The sequence below is a fragment of the Pantherophis guttatus genome, chromosome 3, assembly GCF_059756535.1.
Source record: "Pantherophis guttatus breed Tessera chromosome 3, ASM5975653v1, whole genome shotgun sequence".
In the NCBI taxonomy this organism is placed as follows: Eukaryota; Metazoa; Chordata; class Lepidosauria; order Squamata; family Colubridae; genus Pantherophis; species Pantherophis guttatus.
The window spans coordinates 208569162-208588245 of record NC_142065.1 but is presented as its reverse complement, the minus strand read 5'-3'; the positions used below and the strand labels follow the sequence as shown (position 1 = coordinate 208588245).

General features: G+C 39.9%; 1 protein-coding gene across 1 annotated transcript; it reads right to left on the bottom strand.

Moving 5' to 3' along the window:
* Positions 1 to 838: 838 nt before the first annotated feature.
* On the bottom strand, positions 839 to 2825 carry LOC117676539 (mas-related G protein-coupled receptor member H-like). Its single transcript, XM_087888853.1, has 2 exons — positions 2807 to 2825; positions 839 to 1809 (listed from the first exon to the last, which is right to left on the bottom strand). The coding sequence occupies exons 1-2, from the start codon at positions 2823 to 2825 to the stop codon at positions 839 to 841; spliced, it is 990 nt and encodes a 329-aa protein (XP_087744979.1).
* Positions 2826 to 19084: the final 16259 nt, after the last annotated feature.

Here is a 19084-nt window from a genome sequence, read left to right as displayed (position 1 = left end):
AAGCATCCATGATGGCTTTAATCATCTAGTCAAACCTACTCTTTGAACATCCTCCAGTATATCCACTTATAGTATATAGATTTCAGTATAGTTACAATGGAGCTCACCATGCATAGAATCCAAATGAAAGCTTATTTGAGAAGGTAGTATAAAACATAATCATTTGGGGTTTTTCCCCCTATATATGCTTTTCCAAGAATCTTGTAGTCTTAAAAGGTTAATGCCACCAAGCGGTTAAATTTACCACTCCACAAATATTTTATGTGTTCTGTTTATTGTAACTTCTGGAATATATCACAACTGCTCCATTAATTCTTTGCTTACCATGCTTTAGAGAAAATAATTTCTGGCATAAGCAGACTTTTAAAAATTGTTTTTGAGTAATGAGGGTACAGTGTTCTAACAGTAGAGATAGCAATAGCAATAGCATTTAGACTTATATACTGCCTCATAGTGCTTTTACAGCCCTCTCTAAGCGGTTTTACAAAATTAGCCTATTGCCCCCAACAATCTGGGTCCTCATTTTACCCTCCTCAGAAGGATGGAAAGCTGAGTCGACCTTGAGCCTGGTGAGATTTGAACTGCTGAACTGCAGCCAGCAGTCAGCTGAAGTAGCCTGCAGTACTGCACTCTAACCACTGTGCCCCCTTGGCTCTTCATGGTTGAGATGCCTTCAACCATAGCCTATATGACCTAAACTTCTCCAGATTTTGGATTTCATTTTCCACTTTTCTTTGATTTGTCAGGTGAAGGCTGGAATTAAGAAACCTATATTGTTTCAAGATTCGAAGTTCTCTAGATGAATTGGGTTTACTGTTTCTAAAGCATTGAATCTCGCTTATACATCTGATTTGGTTGTGACTGAGGTTTCCAGTTCCGTTCCACGGCTTTCCTCTTCCTTAAAAACTTTCTCAAATATTAACTTGATTGTCATTCTAGATGGTCTTCTTTTGTCTCTTCCTACTAGGAAATAGATGAGTGGGTTAATGGTGCTATTTAAGGAAGAACAAATATAGGCATATTCATAGACATACGGATTATCAAACTGGGGATAATACAGTGAGAGATACTGAATAGCGTTCATTGGAAAAGCAAAAAAGAGAAAAAAGAGAAGAGTGAGCAAGATGGTGATCCAAAGTTTCCCTTGCTTATGATGAGGAGATAATGAACAGGCTTTCAATGAAAGGGCTAACGTGGAGATAGTCATTACAGGAGTGAGAATTAGGGCATTCAGGAGAAATTGGTAGAACCTTAGCATATAATATCCGGTTGTTAACAAGAGAGTGACATGTAGAGATGAAAATAGGAAGTTGAACACCCATATTATGTTACATACAATGGCGGACATTTTCCGGGAACGGTGGATTCGATACCAAAGTGGGAAAAAAACAGCTGTGCACCTGTCAATGCTGATGGCAGTCAAGATGCATAAACCAGTACTGTACATGAACAAGAAAAGACCACGAAATAACGTCTTTAGTGGATCGCCATATTCTATATGACTAGCTTGGGCTATAAGCCAATATACATCAATGGCACTGAGACCTATGAGGACACCAAAGTCAGCAATGGAGAGATTCAAGAAGTAAGTCGAGAAATTATTCCTCTTAATGTGGAACCCAAGGAGCCAGATGGTACCTCCGTTTCCCACAAGTCCCCAGAGGCAAATGAGTAGAGTTATAGTGATCATCAAAAACACTCCTAGAGGAATTGTGCCTTGATCTTCTGGTAGACTGGTTCTATTGTAGAAGCTCTCGGTTCCATTGTGTGAGATGTTATATTCCATTCTAGCATTCAGCAAGGACAGCACTAAAATTCAGCACGGTGGCCAGTTATTAATTGGGTGTTCTGATGTATAGAAACTCCTGCTGGGAGAAAAGGTATAGGATATAATACATTTTTTTTTCCTGATATGGAGCTAAATAATTATTTCAACCTAGCCTGACATGGATTAAAAAATAAGTAAAGTAATAATTAAATCAGAAATGTATTTCTGCGTGATGACACCTCAATCTGCATTTGTCCACAAGGATCAACAAAGATAATCATCTTCATTTAACGACCCCATAATCCCTTGCAGGGTGCAGTCTAGGCAACTGAATGGAGCTAGCAGAGTGTTTTTTTTTTTTTTAAATTTGATTTATATGCCGCCCTTCTCCGGAGACTCAGGGCAGCTTACAATGCGTTAAGCAATAGCCTTCATACTTTTGTATATTTATACAAAGTCAGCTTATTGCCCCCACAAACTGGGTCCTCATTTCACCTACCTTAGAAAGGATGGAAGGCTGAGTCAACCTTGAGCCTTGGAGAGATTCGAACCAGCAGTAAATTGCAGGCAGCTGTGTTAATAACAGGGTGCTTAAACCACTGTACTATCAAGGCTCTTAATGGCCCGATGCCCTTCCTGTCACCAATGCAGAGTTTTGTTCAGCAGATATATTCTCATTGTGCCCAGAGAGAGAGAGAAATATCTACCTCTACCTAGGATCAAACTCACAGCCTCCTGATTGTGAGGTGAGAGCTCCACCTCTAGGCTACCATAGCATTCCCTAGGGTCAACAAAGATGCCACTGATATATATTATTATGTGGTAACATAGTAGGTTTTTGGAGACAGAGGAAATGATTGGTTTAAGAATGGCCGGTATATATTTAAAGATGTATATGGCTGTGCAATTCACAAAAAAAAAAATGCAACTCTGGGCAAAAATCACATTATCCTAACAACATCAAATCAACAACAAGACAAAAACCATAGTCAGGGAATGTCACCCTGTAAGCCCCTTCCCAGAATGAGCTCATCTAACATCCTGCCCACAATGCCATTGAGTACAGCTAGATCTTTAAACTTTTTCGATAGGCTAACAGGATTGCAACTAGTCAAATCATCTCTATGTAGTCTAACACTTGTGTTTTAGCTGGATCAGAATAATATTATTATATTATTTTGCAGTAAGAAATACAAGAAAGGTATATTTATTTAAGAATCAAATTTAGTGCTTTATAAATTAGAAGCTGAAGAAATCTGACTGGTTATAGATTGTGAAGGTAGAAACTAATGGATCAAATTCTCCAGGTCACTATTGGGTTGGTTTATCCACGTTGCTGTTGTTATTGTTAGTTACGAAGTTGTGTCCGACCCATCGCAATCCCATGGACAACGTTCCTCCAGGCCTTCCTGTCCTCTACCATCCTCTGGAGTCCATTTAAGCTCATGCCTACTGCTTCAGTGACTCCATCCAGCCACCTCATTCTCTGTCATCCCGTTCTTCTTTTGCCCTCAATCTTTCCCAGCATTAGGCTCTTCTCCAGTGAGTCCTTCCTTCTCATTCTCATTAGGTGGCCAAAGTATTTGAAGGTTTCTCCACTATTTCATTTAAGGCTCCCAGTGGCCTTCCGAGTGCACTTCAAGGTGTTGGTTCTTACCTTTAAAGTGCTCCATGGCTTAGGACCTGGGTACCTACGAGACCACCTTCTGCAACCTATAACCTCCCACCAACCAGTATGCTCCCACAGAGTGGGCCTCCTCAGGGTGCCATCACTAAAGCAATGTCGACTGGTGGTTCCCAGGGGGAGAGCCTTCTCTGTGGGGGCACCTACCCTTTGGAACAGGCTACCCCCAGGGATAAGAATAAGAATCTTATTCTTATTATAAGAATAATAATCCCAGATCTTCGTACTTTCCGTCGGGCACTTAAGATCTTCCTCTTTCACCAAGCTGGGCTGGCATAATTAATTTTTTCTCTTTCCTTTTGTGTAAATTTTATTCTGAAGATCTTAATTCAACTTAACTGATAAGCCAGATTGACTTAATTATTATTTATTGCTTCTTTTCACGTTTTTATATATATGTTTATTTTGACTGTTCACCGCCCTGAGTCCTTCGGGAGAAGGGCGGTATAAAAAAATTAATTAATTAATTAATTAATTAAATAAATAAATAAATAAATAAATAAATAAATTGTAAGCTACATTTTACAACCATGTTCTTCTCCAAGTTTGCAAGAAAACAGCTATAAGATTTTTTTAAAAAATAAATCCTGAACACAGTAGATTTGTATCTATAATCAAATAATCTATCCTTAGTGGCCAGTCAGTCATTAAATAGAAATTGAAACATAGTTCATATCAGAAAGTACAAATAAATTGAACAGGAATAACAGTAAATTATGAAACACTTTCTTTTAAAATCCAAGCAGAACAAAAGAAACATTTTATTATAGTCAGTGGAATAAAAATGTATATAATATGAAGTTAGAAATGTATAATAGTAAAGAAATAACTAAAATGTATAGTTCTCTATAGGGGAAAAAGGAAAAAAAAGAGGGGGAAAAAGGAAAAGGAGGGGAAGAAGATGGAGTAATAGATTAAGATAAAGGGGAAGAAGAAATAAAGTAATAACTGGAAGACCACTATGAAACAATGCTTAAATATGATAAGTTATTTATATGTTGTGTAAATATCCACAACGCTTTGAACCGAGTCGTGCCTGTGCGGCCTCTGACCTGTCGCCGAGTCTACCTGGCTCCTTGGTTTTCTGAGGAGCTGAGGGAGATGAAGCGCCAGAAAAGACGCCTAGAGAGCAGTTGGAGATCTAGTTGCTCCGAATCCAACCGAACACTGGTAAGATCTCATATTAAGACTTACCTAGTGGCGATAAAAGCAGCAAAATGTAACTATTTTTCCGCTCTTATTGCATTGGCAGATAATCGCCCGGCCGCCCTGTTTAGGGTGACCCGTTCCCTCCTCCATCTGGGAGCACGGGAGGATCCCTTGCAGGGTCGTGCCGAGGATTTTGTTAAGTATCTGCACGATAAAATCACTCAGATTCGGGAAGGCTTGGTCTCTGACTGGGTAGATACAGAAGGGATGATGGGTGCCGGTCTTGAGACTGCCATTTGGGAGGAGTTCGACCTTGTTGCTCCCGAGGACATGGACAGGATACTGGGGCGGCTGAACGTGACCACATGTTTATTGGACCCGTGTCCCTCCTGGTTGGTGCTGGCCTCCCGGGAGGTTACGCGAGGCTGGCTCCAGGGGATTATCAACGCTTCCTTGAGTGAGGGTGTCTTGCCATCCGCCTTGAAAGAGGCTGTGGTGAGGCCCCTCCTCAAGAAGCCTGCTCTGGATCCGGCTGTTTTGGCTAACTATCGTCCGGTCTCCAACCTTCCCTTCTTGGCGAAGGTTGTTGAGAGTGTGGTGGCGCGACAGCTTCCTGGGTACCTGGATGAAGCTGTCTATCTGGATCCGCTCCAGTCCGGCTTCAGGCCTGGGCACAGCACGGAAACAGCATTGGTCGCATTGGTGGATGATCTCTGGAGGGCTCGGGATAGGGGTTGTTCCTCTGTCCTGGTCCTGTTAGATCTCTCAGCGGCTTTTGATACCATCGACCATGGTCTCCTGCTGTGCCGGTTGGAGGGGTTGGGAGTGGGGGGCACCGTTCTGCGGTGGTTCTCCTCCTATCTCTCCAACCGGTCGCAGTCGGTGTTGGCAGGGGGGCAGAGATCGACCCCAAGGTGCCTTGTTTGTGGGGGTGCCACAGGGGTCGGTCCTCTCGCCCCTTCTGTTCAACATTTATGTGAAGCCGCTGGGTGAGATCATCCGTGGCTTTGGAGTGGAGTTCCATCAGTATGCTGATGATACGCAGCTGTATATCTCCACCCAAGGCCATCCCAATGATGCCCTTGAAGTGATGTCCCAGTGCCTGGAGGCCGTGCAGATCTGGATGGGGAGTAACAGGCTTCGACTCAACCCTTCCAAGACCGAGTGGCTGTGGCTTCCGGCGTCCCGATATAGCCAGCTGGTGCCATCGCTGGCTATTGGGGGCAAGTTATTGGCCCCCACGGATAGGCTCGCAATTTGGGCATCCTCCTGGATGCATGGCTGTCTTTAGAAGAGCATATGACAGCCGTGGCCAGGGGGGCTTTTTATCAGGCCTGCCTGATTTGCCAGTTGCGTCCCTTTCTGGATCGGGATTCCTTACGCACAGTCACTCAAGTGCTTGTCACTTCCTGCCTGGACCATTGCAATGCTCTCTACATGGGGCTCCCCTTGAGGAGTACCCGGAGGCTCCAACTGGTGCAGAATGCGGCTGCGCGGGGGATTATGGGAGCGAGGGGTCGCTCCCATGTGACACCTCTCCTGCGTGAGCTGCATTGGCTTCCAGTGGTCTTCCGGGTGCGCTTCAAGGTGTTGGTTACCACCTTTAAAGTGCTCCATGGCATAGGACCTGGGTATTTGTGGAACCGCCTTCTGCCGCCGATAGCCTCCCACCAACCAGTACGCTCCCACAGAGAGGGACTCCTCAGGGTGCAGTCAGCCAGGCAATGTCGGCTGGCGACCCCCAGGGGGAGGGCCTTCTCTGTGGCAGCTCCCGCCCTCTGGAACGATTTGCCCCCAGAGATAAGAAGGATATCGGATCTCCGGGTCTTTCGCCGTGCCCTGAAAACTTTTCTTTTCCATCAAGCAGGACTGGCGTGAAACCCCCCCCCCTTTTTTTTTAGTTTTTTAGTTGTTTAGCTTTTAATCTGTCAATGAGTTTTAATTCGAATTGTTTTTATAATTGGGCCAAAGTATATAATTCTTTTAATAATTTTAAATTTTGTATTGTTATGTGTTTTAGTTTTGGCTGTGCACCGCCCTGAGTCCACTAGGAGAAGGGCGGTATACAAATTGAATAAAATAAATAAATAAAATAAATAAATAAAATTACAATTACAAAAAAAAAAAGCAAATTCCAATCTAATGATTAAGAAGTCTTTCTAGAAAGGAGTATACCAAATGGGGAAAAAAACCAAGAAAGCCTTGAACATACCAGAATTATTGCCAAATCCACCAATATTAGTTCATAAATACTGTATATACCTGCAGTTAAGCTGAGAATTTTAGTTGTAAAAATACATCCCAAAAAAATACATCCAAGATTCAGTTTAACCATGGGTAGATTTGTCCACCAATATAATAGTTTTTAAAAGTTCTCAGAATAGAATAGAATAGAATAGAATAGAATAGAATAGAATAGAATAGAATAGAATAGAATAGAATAGAATAGAATAGAATTCTTTATTGGCCAAGTGTGATTGGACACACAAGGAATTTGAATAATTATATACAAATATAACCCATATGTACTCATGGATAAGACCATAGGTGGATAAACAGGCCCTTAAATATGTAACTCATAAAAATTCAGGTCGGCTTATCGTTTTTCATGGTTTTTGAGTTGAAAATTGGAGAGTCAACAGATGGGCTTATTCTTGAAAATATACGGTAAGCAAAGATTCCAAATTCTGATATTATAGAAGAAATAACATTAGTGACAACTACAATGATTACACATAAGTCTTCTGTGATCTTGGCTCAACATACCTGATCTCACAGTATACTTACTGTAGTCATCAGACCCTCTTGGCAACTGTTTAATGTGTCAACATTGCAACCCTGCTCCAAAGTTGTCCTTTCTTGCACTGATGAATTAAAAAAAGCATGGATCACTGAATTAGTGTGTTCCGAAGAAATATAGTTGTGGCTGCATGGAATATTCTCAGAATGATTTTTTCCCCTAGAAAATCAAGGAAAATAAGGAGAAGGAAAAAAGGAAAGTGGGGGGGAGGAGTTGAAAACTTGTAATGGCTGGAGGAATCGTTCTTTGTGTGAAGACATTATTGCTATTGTTGCAGTACTTATTAATGCTGGGGAAAAAATTGAATTATTTAAAGGAGGGGTTTTTTTTAAAAAAAATAGTCCCTTCATTGTGTTTCAGCCGCTCCTTTCCAGTGGTGGGATTCAGCCAGTTCGCACCACTTTGGGAGAACCGGTTGTTAACCTTCTGAGCAGTTTGGTGAACTGGTTGTTGGAAGAAATCATTAGGGCAGAGAACCGGTTGTTAAATTATTTGAATCCCACCACTGCTCCTTTCCCATACTGAAGTGTGATCTATCTCTTTCAGAAGCCATCCTACCACATAAGAGAAAGTAAAGCTATTCCTTAGGTATAGAGTAGATCAAACAAGCAAAGACAAGTGCTATCGTAAAGCAACTCCAAGAACACTTTTACAGGGGAAAAAAAAAAGACATTAAATACTCCAGCTGATAGTATTCTCCCTGATTGAAAATGTATATTTGCTTCTGATCTGGGTTCTAGCAGCCCATAATTGAATGTCCTACCTTCTTCCAGTGCATTTGTTGATTCGCCAGTGGAAGTTCGATCTTTTAATGCTTCTTTCTCTGGAATGATTATAAACTAATGTTCCCTTAGTAGGCTGATCATGTACTTTGTCAGAAAATACAAAAGAGATGCTTTTATACATTTTGAGAAAGGGTGGGGTATCTTAATGGATTAAAGCAATCCATTATTTCTTGCTGAGAATTAAGACCAAATTGCTGATTTTTTTCCCATGGAAATCTCAAACGTACGATAAAACTGTTTCCCATAACTTTGAAAGAGAAATGCATTAGACAGAGGTTTCTAAGGAAAGTTCATTGTCATGTCTACTGAAAACTAAATTGATCTACAATATCTAAAGGTAAAGGTTTTCCCTCTCCAGTCATGTCTAGGGGGTACTGCTCATCTCTGTTTTTTAGCTGAGGAAGCTAGCATTATCAAAAAAAACAAAAACAAAAACATTTATGTGATCATGGGCCAGCATGACTTTACACCGAGTGCATGGAATGCTGTTATCTTCCACCAAAGTGGTACCCATTTGTCTACTCGCATTTGCAAGCTTTCAAACACCTAGCTGGAAAGGAGATTGGACAAGTAATGGGAGGTCACCCCATCACGTAGTGCTTGGTTCTCGAACTTGGCCTGTTAGCTTTCCAGTTGACAAGTTCTACATCTTTAACCATTGAGCCATCACACCCCATACATTATATCTATATAGCAATAGCATTTAGACCAGGGATTGGTTCTACTTACCTTTACTACTGGTTCGCAATGGGGCCAGTTGGTTATATTATTACTATTATTCTCAGTTCATGTGTTATTATATTTATTATTACTGTTATTATGTTATCAGTTCATGTGTTAATATATATTACTATTTTCTATTTGGCCTTTTTTTTTTACATTTTTTTCTTGTAAACGGTATACCATGACAATATACTGTATTCAAATATGTTTATGAATAACATTATAAAAAAAATAGAAAAGAAATTTGGCAAATTAAAAAAAAATATTTAATTACATAGAACTTATCATAAAGCATTTTATGACATAATAGAAAATATCAAATACTTTTTATGTTTGACTGTGTTGTACAGTTCAACTTGGGATATCTTCTTCTTCTTCTTCTTCTTCTTCTTCTTCTTCTTCTTCTTCTTCTTCTTCTTCTTCTTCTTCTTCTTCTTCTTCTTCTTCTTCTTCTCCTCCTCCTCCTCCTCCTCCTCCTCCTCCTCCTCCTCCTCCTCCTCCTCCTCCTCCTTCCTCTTCTTCTTCTATATGGAAGATGGAAGCGTCTCTCACTTTTCATTTTTTTTGGGTGTATTTTATTGTGTGTTTTATTGAGGTTTATTATAACATCAAATACAGTGAAAATAAAGATTAAGAAAAAAAGAGGGAATTTTTTCTTAATCATTTTAAGATTATTTTAAAGAAAGGAGAAAACAAGTGTTGACTTCCATCTCTTTCCAACACAATAAAATACTAATACCGTTACAAGTTCAGCCTTTTACATAATCTATAATTATTAAAAGCCAGTTCTATAATCACAAAAGAGCCTGGTTTAGCTCTGCAGACTAAAGCACCATAATTAACATCCAGCTGTCTGCAATTAAAGTAAGTTTGAATCTTGCCAGGCTCAAGGTTGACTCAGCCTTCCACCCTTTCTAAGGTAGGTAAATTGAGGACCCAGTTTGTGGGGGCAATAAGCTGACTTTGTATAAATATACAAAAGTATGAAGGCTATTGCTTAACACATTGTAAGCCGCCCTGAGTCTTCGGAAAAGGGCGGCATATAAATCAAATTAAAAAATAATAATAATAATTGAATTTTCAAACTAAATTCTTAATTTCATTTTTTTCTCTATTTAAAGCATAAAAACCAGAAGCAATATCTCAATAATAACAAGACCAAATAAAATCTCTCTTTTAAAAACAATTTACATTGGCATTCTAACAAAATCCATTTTTTCCTTTTTTTTTTTTGCATTTTGAGAAATGATACAATCTTTCTAGTTACACTTATTAAGCTTTCTGAACTATCACCATTTATATTAACAAAAATTACTACAGTCTTTCAAATTATTTACCCATAAAGAGAAAACTGTTTTATATTCATTTTCAGACGGTAAACATTTCTTTAAAATTTCATCTTTATAATGAAAAATAAATTAATTCTAATGTATCTTTTAAACCTCCCTGTTGCATACATATGTCCAAATTCATTTTCATTAATATTTTACAAAATTTAGAAATACTCAAGTAAGTAAATAAATAAAATAAAAAGAAGTAAAAGCCAACTCATTTTCAAACCTACTTTATAAGCACAAAATCATGCACTGGAACTTTTTTAAATAGCATATATCAAACCAGTTAAAAATCTATTCTATCTCCAACTAACTTATTAAGTCACTTTCTCCAGCTGTCCTCATAGAGTAAAATATTTTTCTTCTTTAGAATGTCTTTGAAATAAATATATACTTTTCTTTTTCTCAAGAGATTCTCAGTATGGTCAATTTCTTTAAAGTGGACATCCCAAACTTTTCTCTATTGAGGATTGTAAATTTATCTACAACTCTTCTTTCAATTTCTCTGGAGATCTTGTAAATAAATCATTGTCATAATAGACACTGGTAATCAGATTTTATATTCAAAAATTACAGATATTCCTTCGCGTTGTCAAATACTTGTGCAGTAATCTCAGTGATTTGATAACTTTTTACACTTACAATCTCTGGATTGCTTAGTCTTCTTCCAATTAGTTGAGAAATTTGTTCCTCTTACTTCTTTTTTTGTGGTATCTTTGGAATGTAGTTGATAGATACTATATATAAAGTGAATTGTTTTGCTAAAATCTTCTCCAGTATAAATTTTGCTGTCTGATTGGAACACTTTCCCTTTTTCTCCATTGTCTTCTGTTCTTTAGCACTCTCTTGTGGTCAAAGTTTTTGTTTAAAGGTTTTTTGTAACTCAACTGATATATCCTGGCCAATCCGAATCCATTCAAATTGGAAAATTTCAGCCTCCCATAACAAGCAATCCAAAACCTCCGGACTTTTCGTCGGGCCCTAAAAACTTATTTTTTTCAGTTAGCCGGTCTGTCTTGATTTTATGGTTGGTTTTAAAATTTGATACGGATTTTAAATTGATAAGTTTTAAATTACGGGCCAAATTTATTTAATTATTTTAAATCTATTTTTAACTGTAACTTTATGTATAAATGTTTTTATTTTGGCTGTTCACCGCCCTGAGTCCGAAAGGAGAAGGGCGGTATAGAAGTTTGAATAATAAATAAATAAATAAAACTGCAAATTGTAACTCCCAGCATGAAATAAAGGCTTTAAATTCATAAAAATAACAAAATTCATAAAAATAACAAAATAAAACCACAACTTTTAAAATCCTCACGTCTCTCCATCAAAATTAAAGAAAAGAAAGAACTCCATGCTTCCTTACTTTAGATCACCTCCCCCTTGTCACTCAACAATATTGTTCCAAAAATGATGCAGATCAGAGGTGGGTTTCAGCAGGTTCTGACCAGTTCTGGAGAACCAGTAGTGGAAATTTTGAGTAGTTCGGAGAACTGGTAGTAAAAATTCTGACTGGCCCCACCCCCATCTATTCCCTGCCTCCCAAGTCCCAGCTGATCAGGAGGAAATGGGAATTTTGTAGTAACCTTACCCTGGAGTGGGGAGGGAATGGAGATTTTACAGTATCCTTCCCCTGCCATGCCCACCAAGCCACGCCCACTAAGCCATGCCACACCCACCAAGCCACACCCACAGAACCGGTAGTAAAAAAAAATTGAAACCCACCACTGATGCAGATCTTCAAAAAAGAGTAAGAGGTGGTGACTGAAAATGTTTAGCTTAATGAGAATAATAAACAAATCAAGCGTTTAAGAAGTGAAAGACACAACTTTCCATTTGAAAATTAGATTCCCAAATGTCTGGTTTTTTTTAAAAAAAACCATGAAGTGATTGCAGCCTTGCTCACTGGCTGAATGGCTATTTTGGAGCTCTGCTTCCAGACCACAGCTGCATGGAACTTCTTATGGGGTGATTCTGGGACTCTCCCTAACACAGGAGAGACATAGCAATGTAGAGAACTTAGTTCCTTATTTGTAATTTGAAAAAGCTTCATTTTGGGGGGAAAAAAATCTCCCTTTCCTGGAGCTTTCTCCTGGACTGATCAGTCAGCCATCTTCACTGGAAGCCTAGAATGGGCTATTTTTAAGGCAGGTACAGTTCTGAATATGTCCCTGAATTTTTAAGAACTTTTCCAGTGAAGGCAGCATATTGATATGAGATGGGCAGCCATCAAATCTGATAGATAGATAGATAGATAGATAGAGATGATTGATAGATAGATGATAGATAAATGATTGATAGATAGATAGATGATAGATAGATAGAGATAGATGATTGATAGATGATAGACAGATGGATGATTGATAGATAGATAGAGATAGATGATTGATAGATAGATGATCGATAGATGATAGATAGAGATAGATGATTGATAGATGATAGATAGATAGATAGATGATAGATAGATAGATGATAGATAAATGATAGATGATACATAGATAGATGATAGATAGATAGAGATAGATGATTGATAGATGATAGATAGATAGATGATAGATAGATAGAGATAGATGATTGATAGATAGATGATAGATAGATGATAGATAGATAGATAGATAGATAGATGATAGATAGATAGATATTAAAACTCTGCTATTGTTGAAGGTATTGAGTAATCTGATAAGGAAATTACCTCTCAGCAAAGTGGCAGGCAGTTCTGCGTAGAGGAGGAGGAGGAGGAGGAGGAGGAGGAGGAGGAGGAGGAGGAGGAGGAAGAAGAAGAAGAAGAAGAAGAAGAAGAAGAAGAAGAAGAAGAAGAAGAAGAAGAAGAAGAAGAAGAAGAAGAAGAAGAAGAAGAAGAAGAGGAAAAGGTGGCTTTAATGGGATTCTCATGAGGGTTGTGAAGTAAGGGAAAACAGTGTAAGCCTATATTAGATGTGGAAAAAAAGTGATCCAACAGGTCACATGTTGTCAAATAAATAATAAAGAGAGGGCATTGACAGTCACAATCTACAAGGGTTTCTTTGCTCCCCATCAGGGGTGGGATCCAGTGGTGGGTTGCTCCCGGTTCTGTCCGGTTCTTTAGAACCGGTAGTAAAAGCGGCGGGAGGCTCCGCCCACCCACTCGGACATCATAATTGATGATCTGCACATGTGCAGAAGCGTGTGCGTGCTCCCGTTGCGAACTGGTAGTAAAGGTAAATAGAACCTACCCCGGTGGGATCCTACCGGTTAAACAACCGGATCGCTGAGCGCACGCTAAAAGCACGATTCTCATCTAGGCATGTATCAGATAAAGAGATGGTCAACTTGTTTATCTTACATTAACCTGTGTTCAAGATACTGTATATTCCATGCTGTAATGGCATGGTAGAATTTGGAAACTTTAATCACTAATTCTGCTTTATAATCCAAGCCTAACTAAAAGCTTGCAAAACCGTGTCTTTTTTTTTTATATTAATAGAGAAAATACTTTTAAATTGATACCTTTTCCACTGAATATGGACAGTATTTTTCCCCTATTAAAGAACCAAAAAGAAAAAAAAACCCAGATAAACATACCCAAAAACAACACCCTAATGACTTTAAATGTTTTAGCACCCATTATGGTCACCGGGGAAAATTCAAGTTTAGCAGGAAATAACATTTTCAAGGATAGTTCCACGCATATGCTCCAAAGGATCCAGGTGTGGACTTGCTGGGTGAGTGTGGCCAAGGTGGGCGTGGCCTAGTAAGCCTCCTGCACCATTTTATTTGTTTTTATTTTCAGATTTCTATACCACCCTTCTCCTTTCAGACTCAGGGCGGTGAACAGCCAAAGTAAAACACTTTTGTACACAAAAGTTAAAATGGATTTAAAATAATTAAATAATTTGGCCCATAATTTAAAACATTTCAATTTAAAACCAATTTCAAATTTTAAAAACCCATCATAAAATCAGGACGGCCCGGCTAACTGAAAGAAGTAGGTTTTAAGGGCCCGACGAAAAGTCCGGAGGTCTGGGATCACTCGTATCTCTGGGGGTAGATTGTTCCAGAGGGTAGGTGCCACCACAGAGATGGCTCTCTCCCTGGGGGTCACCAGCCGACATTGTCTGGCCGACGGCACCCTGAGGAGGCCCTCTCTGTGGGAGCGAACTGGCCTGTGGGAGGCAATTGGTGGCAGAAGACGGTCCCGTAAGTACCCCGCCCCTAAGCCATGGAGCGCTTTAAAGGTGATCACCAACACCTTGAAGCGCACCCAGAAGTCCACCGGAAGCCAATGCAGCTCACGCAGGAGAGGAGTCACGTGGGAGTGCCCCATCGCTCCCATAATCCCCTGTGGGGGGGTGGGAGCGTTTTTGCCCTGCCCGGGCTCCGGAGGCTTTCTTCGAGCCTCTGGGAGGGCGAAAACAGCCTCCCCAGGCTCCAGAGGCCCTCTGGAGGCTGGAAATGGGCCTTCCCGAACTTCCGATAGGCCCATTTTTTGCCCTCCCCGAGCCTCCGCGTGCATCCTGCACTTACCTGCATCCAAAATGGGCCACGTGGCGACTCCTGGGAGGAGCGGGGTGGGTGGGGCGGAGCCAGACAGGAGTGGGATTTGGGAGTTCTCTGAACTGCACAGAATCTTAGCTAGAGGTTCTCCTGAACCCGTGCTAACACCCAGCGGCCCACCCCTGAAAGGATCAGAAGCATTAGTTTATCCATTTTATCACTCTGAGAGTTAGGATGGATGGAGGCAGCAGGGGACAGATCCAAGTTTCTTTTTTTTTTAATTTGATTTATATGCCACCCTTCTCCGAAGACTCAGGGCGGCTTACAATGTGCTCAGCAATAGCCTTCATCCTTTTGTATATTTATACAAAGTCAGCTTATTGCCCCCACAAACTGGGTCCTCATTTCACCTACCTTAGAAAGGATGGAAGGCTGAGTCAACCTTGAGCCTTGGCGAGATTCGAACCCTGCAGTAATTGCAGGCAGCTGGTCTTAATAAGCTTAATAACAGGGTGCCAAGAACAGATTGCTTAGATGCACTCCATAAAGGATATTGGTAATATTGAAAGCTCTTAATAGATGGCAATACAATAACTTTCCAAGAAACATAGATATTCTGAACAGGAATAGTGTTTTTATCAAAGTGTACTGTATTAGTGCATTAAGAGTTTTCAGCTGTTGGAATTGCTGACACAGAGGTTTTAAGACAATGAAATCTAAGAAAATGCAAATACAGCCCAAAACATTAGCACAAATAGTATTAAATATGTTTTCAAGTGGCACTCTGGAGTGCACAAGGCTGCTTATATTGCTGTTTTTGGCCTCTCCATAAAGCAGCAATGTCTTTTCTCAAAATGATGAGCTGCTTTCCCCAAATGTATTATGATCTCAGGAAAGGAAATCTTCCATTTAAGGAGTTTTCAAAGATGTTTTGTGCAAACCAGTGTGTTCTGAAATTTTTTTATCCCTTTTGAATTTGACTGTCCATGTTCCAAGTAATGCATCTGCCAAAAGCAGAACTTCGAGTCAGGTAGATTCCTCAAAGAACATGTTTATTGGATATATCATATTCAGTGTTGGGATTCCAAATCTTTTCCTACCGGTTCTATGAGAGTGCGCTTCATGCACCTGCATGTTAATGCGTGCTTTGCGCATGTGCACAGCATTCAAAGACCGCCCACGGTGTCAGTGCTGGTGAGCTGAGCTGTTTTTTCAGCTCAGCTTTGGCATGGCAATCTGCTCTGCTGCGTGAATCAGATGAGCTAAAAAAAACAAGGGAATATAGGATAGGGAACGGCATGGGCAGGAGGGCAGGGCCAGCCAGCCTAGAGAGGCTCTGGAGGCTGGGGACAGCAAAAAAGTCACTTCCTGTCCAACCGAAAGTTGGAAAATGGGCCATTTTGGGCCTCCAGAGGGCCTTTGAGGGGATGGGGAAGGCTGTTTTCACCCTCCCCAGATGCATAGAGAGGATCTGGAGTCAGGTGAGAAAGAAAAACGGGCCTTCCCCACCCCCCCAAGCCCTCTGGAGGCAGGAAACAGCCTGTTTCCCTACTTCTGGTGGGCCCAGAAGGCCCGATAATCAGCTGGCCAATGCGTGCATGTGCGCCAGAGCTGAGCTGGCATGCCAGGCAACATGGCTCCACAAGCCTCCTGTGACATGCGTGCCATAGATTCGTCATCATGGCTCTAGGCTTTTGCTTGTTCTTTATTCCTCTGTTACAGTCTATGATAGCCTTTCCTTATAATTGCATTGCTTATGAGTTTGCTCTTTCTCTTTCTTCCTTCCTTCTTTCCTTCCTTCCTTCCTTCCTTCCTTTCTCTTTCTTTCTCTTTCTTTCTTTCTTTCTTTCTTTCTTTCTTTCTTTCTTTCTTTCTTTCTCTTTCTTTCTTTCCTTCCTTCCCTCCCTCCCTCCCTCTCTTCTATTTATTGCTACCCAAACAATTATGTTATGCATCTCAGCTTTCTTTTTCATTTTTCACTCTTTCTTTGGTTTTCTTTGAAGTCTAAATATAGGGAATGCTGCACTGTTCATTTTATTTTCAACCACTCCTAATCTTAACTCATCACGTTCTGCACAAATCTCTTCCAGCTCTTAACAGTAGTCCTAAATTTGTAGATTAAAATCTATGTCACAGCATGTACCAGTCCAGGCCCATCTGCCATCTCATCTTAGCAGCTTGCAGACATGTGGACCATTTTTATAGATGATAACAGAAAGAGACAGATAAACAATAATTATAGGGAAAAAAGAGAAGTAGGGCCTACTGCTGTGATAGCACTGGGAGGAGAAAATTGGAGAGAGTAGTAGCAGTAGCAATAGCACTTAGACTTATATACTGCTCCATAGTACTTTAGAACACTCTCTGAGTGGTTTATAATGTCAGCATATTGCCCCCAACACTCTGGGTCTCCATTTTACCAATCTCAGAAAAATGGAGGACTTGAGTCAACTTTAAGCCCCATCAGGTTCAAACTCCAGGCTGTGGGCAGAGTTAGCCTGCAATACTGTATTCTGACCACTAGGCCAACCCAGCTCAAGGCTTAATGAGCTGCTGATTAGATGCTATAATAAAAGACTCCTTGAAATGTTTTCTCTGTATTAGTTTTTTCTCTATATTTTGCTACTAAATATAAACATCACATTTTTAAAAAATATTGTAATTTAGATGAAGACCCATGGCGACCAACCTTTTCACCGATGTAGTTTCTTTTGTCCTGATAAAGGAGAAAATATAGACAAATTTGAATTCTTTCAATGCTTTGTTTTTATCCAACAAAACCTCTAGCTTTTGGACTCCTTAAAAGTGTGATCTAATACTGGAATTCATTGTTTTGTAGCCTGCCCATAACCCATTTTTATGTGAGTTTTCTTGACACTTCCAAATCCCTCCAAACTGTTTGATTTCTGTATCACTTAGAGCAGTGTTTCTCAACCTTGGAAGCTTGAAGATGGGTGGACTTCAACTCCCAGAATCCCCCAGCCAGCGCTGCTGGCTGGGGGATTCTGGGAGTTGAAGTCCACCCATCTTCAAGCTACCAAGGTTGGGAAACACTGACTTAGAGGTTTTAGAAAATAGAGTTCCATCTACATACTGACTGATGTAACCAAAGAAAGTAGATGAATTCATGGATCAGATGAGTTTATTTGATTTGTGGGTCTGATTTGTACAATCTCTAAAATTGAGATCAAAACTGTAGGACAAACATATACCTGAAATCCTTTCCAAAATCATTTTACATAAACAAGGAACAGGATGGACTCGTGCTGGAACAGACATGACAACAGCAAGGAATAGTTGGGTCAGTCTGTAAGTCAAGAGGGAAAGGAGATATCAAAGGCAATCTGAAACTGATTAGTCTACTAATCAGTTAATAATTAGGACACTTTGTTTAATTAATATCTTGATATGGTTAGTTCTGACATCTTTCTGTGACCAAGGATTTCATGTCTATGTAGCAAGTTAGGATTAATTGGTACCAAATAAGAGTGCCACTTGGTTCAAATAATGCAGGAAGACACTCAAACTGCTTTTTGAAAGAAGGGCAGACATTACAAGTTATTTAGGTTTGCCAACATAATATTAAGTAGAATAGATTTATGAATCAACTAAACAGACAAGAGGAAGCCATTTGACATTCTAAAAACCAGAGGTTGAATTCCTGAAGACTCAATCAAAGAGTCCACTAATGTTGGACAAAAGTGACACTCTTTGTCCAGGAGAAAATAAAACAATGTATTCATTGTCTTTGGATAGAAATTGTGACCCAGCCCTCCCTTACTAGGATAATGTAGACTTTCACCAGATATTTCAGGACTAACATAAATTGAGTAACATAACTCTGCAAACTCTGCAAAGAGCTACTGTAGCTAATGATATCCAAAGAAAGGCATTCAAACAATTAGATCAGTGTTTCTCAACGCTGACTATTTTAAGATGGTTAGGCTTCAACTGCTAGACTTCCTCAGCAGCTGGCTGGGGAATTCAGGCATTTGAAGTCCATCCATTTTAATGTGATCAAGGTTGAGGAACACTGAATTAGACACTAAGCAGATGGAAGCAGTATGCTCCGTCCCATAATTGGGAAGTCCAGGTTGCCCTGACAGACTGGTCCCACCAGAGAAAAACACTTAGACATGAAGCATGACCATTTGAGGATTTTAAAGTAGGATTAAATGAAAAATCAATTTATCAGAGATTAATTTTATGAGCATGGCCATGTAACAAAATATTTTTCAGCTAGATTTTTATAATAAGCTAGAACAAACATTTTACAGCTGGTTTTCACTGATTCTCCTGAGTCATGTAAATAGAAATGTTCACATTAACATGAAATTGACTCTGTGGTACAAAGTTCTATGGAGA